The sequence below is a fragment of the Bufo gargarizans genome, chromosome 4 (genome assembly GCF_014858855.1).
Source record: "Bufo gargarizans isolate SCDJY-AF-19 chromosome 4, ASM1485885v1, whole genome shotgun sequence".
In the NCBI taxonomy this organism is placed as follows: domain Eukaryota; kingdom Metazoa; phylum Chordata; class Amphibia; order Anura; family Bufonidae; genus Bufo; species Bufo gargarizans.
Genome location: NC_058083.1, coordinates 433,084,903 through 433,089,009, shown reverse-complemented (window position 1 = coordinate 433,089,009; position 4,107 = coordinate 433,084,903). Strand labels below are relative to the sequence as shown.

At 37.5% G+C, this 4,107-nt stretch overlaps 1 protein-coding gene across 1 annotated transcript; it reads left to right on the top strand.

The window, feature by feature from the left end:
- Positions 1 to 603: 603 nt before the first annotated feature.
- LOC122936209 (visual system homeobox 1-like) lies at positions 604 to 3,394 on the top strand. The gene is made up of 5 exons (XM_044292300.1): positions 604 to 985; positions 1,632 to 1,710; positions 2,153 to 2,276; positions 2,507 to 2,687; positions 3,126 to 3,394. Exons 1-5 carry the CDS (start codon positions 604 to 606, stop codon positions 3,392 to 3,394), a joined length of 1,035 nt encoding a protein of 344 aa, XP_044148235.1.
- Positions 3,395 to 4,107: the final 713 nt, after the last annotated feature.

Below are 4,107 nucleotides of genomic sequence, written 5' to 3'. Positions count from 1 at the left end.
GCAAGTAGTACAGGCAATACCTACTAATAGTTGGTTAATAGTTTTTTTTCTTTGCTAGGATTAACCCCAGATATACTGGTCACTTGAATGTCAGGAGGTTTAGCCTTGTCCTTCTACCCCTGTTTTCTCCTGGTGTTGGTAATATCAGTACCCCCTGTTGTGGTCTGGTAGTTATGTGTCAGAATCAATCAGGGGGCAATGAAAGGGAGGGGTTTTAACTCAATGTGTTAGGTCGCTATGTCCCATTCACTAATAGACAAAGGGTCTCCTCAACAGATGTAAAGTTAAGTGAAATCTGTCATCCTGCACAGAAAAAAAATGACCACGAGGAGGAGGGAGAAGGAAACAGGAGGTTAGAGCCAGGGAATTTATCGGATTGAGAAGGCAAGAGGGGGAGTTGGGGGTGAATTGGTGCCAATTAATCCTGTGGGATTGAGAGGGAGGTGGAAACCTTTCTAAACACGGCGAGGGGCATGTCCAGGAGCTTATTGGAGCTGGGGAGCAACATAAAAACCCCCTGCCTGGCACTGACCTCTTATATCCTTCAGATCAGCCTGGCAGTAGGAAAAAGAGAAAGTAAACTTATCCCATATTCATACAGTCATGACTGGGCGAGATGACATCTCAGAGGGCAAATCAAAAGTGAAGATCCTGGCCCCGAGTGCGGGAAATGAGAAATCGGGGCGTTTTCATGGACCTGCAATGAGATCCAAAGGCTTTGCCATCACTGACCTACTCGGTCTAGAAGCGGAACTACAGCCCCCATCAGTCTCTCTTCCCAGCTGTGAAGGTCCAGGAGGAGGTCTTGGTGGGGTCTCCTTGGCTAATGGTTCGCTGCCCCTTGGGTTGGGGTTTCTGTGTGGTTTTGCCTCTCAACAACCCACTGGGACTACTTGCCTTCTCCCAACTCACATACCATTTCTTCAGCCTAGAACAGATCATCAGTATCTCCACAGCTCAGACAAGCACAAGGAAAATATCTCTGGTAACTAAAAATATATCTTTGTATCAAAAATATATAATTATTTCATGGTAAAGTTATCACTTGAAGGCTGTAAAACATGTTACATGTAATCTGTGATAATAGTAATATTTTTAATGGTGGTAAAGTGGAAATACGCATTTTTGGGGATAGAAAAGTTACTATTTTATCCCTCAGAAAGAAGCTCTAGGGAGAACAATGTTTTTGCATTTGTGTTTTTAAGGTTTTATGTTGTATCTATTCTGTATTGTGACTTTTAGTGTAGCAGACATATTGTTGCTGGTGGTGTGCTCTGTGTGACAGCAGCTTGAGAAAGTGATTGCTGTAGAAAACAAGTCCTGGATCAGAGAGCTGTCCAGCTTGTATGACCTTTCTGTGGTGCTGAATGATTGCTTGTAAATACACACAACTTTCCCCTTTAGCCTGAACGGAGCTTATGTTACGAGCTAATGAATTGCTATGTCTTTATGTTAAATGCCTTACACATACACTGTCTACCTCAATTCTTACAGGAAACCTGTTGCATTTCCCCTGAATTTTTTAGAACATTCAAATCTAATGTTATTTGATTGTGTTCTCTTTGTATTTTATAATGCATAGTAAGCAATAGTAAAGTCCATGTAATAATTTGCTATGTTTGCATTTCCAGATGATGACAGTCTCCTTGGAGATAAGAATGATTTAAAGGCATCTGGATCACAAACAAAAAGAAAGAAAAGAAGACACAGGTAATTATTTTTATTTTTGCCAGCCATGGTTTCTTTTATACTTAGTAGCTTGTAGGCCTGTAGATCCAGAGAGCAAAGAAAACTCCATGGTTATTATTTGGTGTACTAATGCTCAATCACAACCTTTCTGACCAGGCCAGTTTGGTGTTTTTTCCTGCATAAACTATAATATTAAGACAATAACATAATTTCCGATTAAAGTGAATGGTTCTAGCTTCAAATTCACTACAAAATGCTTACAAATTTGACCCACCTTAAAAACCAATGTCAACTGTGTGTATGTTGACCAGAATACTTTAAGACAAACAAGCCCCTGGCCCTTACACTAAACTTCGTTTTGCACGATGATTATGGTTTATGTTGTCATCAGAGGGATTCTGGGAAGGTTATATATGTTGGCTCTTGATGGCAATAGTCCATAATCATATGTCTGTTTCTGCAGGACTGTATTTACTGCTCATCAGCTGGAGGAATTAGAGAAAGCCTTCAATGAAGCTCATTATCCTGATGTGTATGCCAGAGAAATGTTGGCTCTCAAGACAGAATTGCCTGAGGACAGAATACAGGTAACATATGAGAAATATGTTTCTACTGCTACAACTCCAACAACCTAAATATAAGGTCCAGATATTAGTGGAACAACCAAAGTTGGGGAGAAGGTGGCACAACATTTTGCAGATCTTTTTGATTTTAATATATTTTAAGGGACTTGATAATTCAGAGTTTGTACTAACAAAGTACCTACTTTGACCTTCATGCTTTGTAATATTGATGACATTTCCTATTTTGAATATAGGTCTGGTTCCAGAATAGGAGGGCTAAGTGGAGAAAGCGTGAGAAGTGTTGGGGCAGGAGCAGTGTTATGGCAGAATATGGGCTCTATGGTGCCATGGTGAGGCATTCCATCCCACTACCTGAGTCCATCATCAATTCGGCAAAGAATGGGCTAGTTGGTTCCTGTGCTCCTTGGCTACTGGGTGAGGATGCTTTTCACATTGATATCTTAAAATCTTGTGCACATTTTCAAAAAAAAAAAAGCTTTTAACATACAAACAGTTATAGAGTATTCAGTCCTGGGAACAGTTTACAAGCCTCCTTACTACAGTTTTTATAAAGTTCCTTATTGATAAAAAAAAAAAAGGATTGGATTTAACTTTACAGGTGGAGCAGAGATTATGGCAGCTAGCATTATGGCATATTATATATTATTTTAATATTCTAAGATTTAATATTCCAAGATTTTACATGCTTTTTTTACCTAAAGCTGGGAGTCTCAATAAAGTTTTGAAAAATGGAAACCCTTGTAATTGTTAATTAAATACAAAAATATATTTTAGCACTTAGTCAGGTGTAATGTTTTTCAATTTATACACTAAATTTTATATTTATATATATATATTATTTTTACTTTTTAGGCATGCACAAAAAGTCTGTAGACGTTACCAGGAAGACAGATGTGGATGAACAAGCAACAGATACTTACAGGGGGGAACACTATATCGAAAACCTGTTATCCAGGCCATCAGAGTCTCATAGGAACACACAGGACAAAGACCACTGTATGGACACTTCAGAAGAAAGAGCCATTGACCTCTCAAGCACAGCAAAACAAGAGACACCATGCAATATGAGGCATGGATCCAACAGAGACAGTCAAAATGACACCACAGACAGTGAGCACTGAGCCGACTGTTTTAAGATCATAGGCAGGTGGGGTGGGGGGCAAGGGAAAGAATGGTAGGGTCAAATACAATCATGGACATCAACTATTGCACATGTATTTCAATCGATGATTCCTGAAAATTAGATTTCAGGTTTTTCTAATTTTGAGGCGATTTCCTCATCAGAGCATAAACTAACTGTATACTTGTGTAAATTATTGAATCATTTTGTAGGTTTTGTATGGATACAAAAATAGTCAATAGGTCATTTGGAATTCTCATGTACAAACCAACATTTGTAAGCAGGTAATATGGTGACTACAACAGATGCTATATGCAATGTCACAGAAACAGTCCTAGAAATTATATCACCAAAAATCATAGTTATTTTGGTTAAAAAATATTAGGCTCATATATAAAATATTTCAATTTTTTTTTTAAGATCTAATGTGTACATATCTCTATCTACCCCCTCCTTTTTGTTCTTGATAAACAACATTTTACCTTTTTAATGCAAAATGCTTCATTGGTACTTACATTTTTAACTGAAAAATATTCAGCACTACTGTATATTTCTAAACACATTTTTCGGGATTTTTTTTATTTCTGTGTACAGTAATAAAAACCAAATTTAATTGTTAAAACAAATCCGTGAATAAAGTTATTTCCATTAGGTAAAATGAAATTCAAATAACATAGAATTTATAAAATCCATTTATGAACATAATACATCCAT

What these genes read in the sequence shown, in the direction of transcription:
- LOC122936209 (XM_044292300.1), top strand. Translation starts at nt 604, where the DNA reads ATGACTGGGCGAGATGACATCTCAGAGGGCAAATCAAAAGTGAAGATC. An exon ending in GCACAAGGAAAATATCTCTG is followed by an intron (nt 986 to 1,631) that starts GTAACTAAAAAT and finishes TTGCATTTCCAG; the next exon opens with ATGATGACAGTCTCCTTGGA. An exon ending in AGAAAGAAAAGAAGACACAG is followed by an intron (nt 1,711 to 2,152) that starts GTAATTATTTTT and finishes CTGTTTCTGCAG; the next exon opens with GACTGTATTTACTGCTCATC.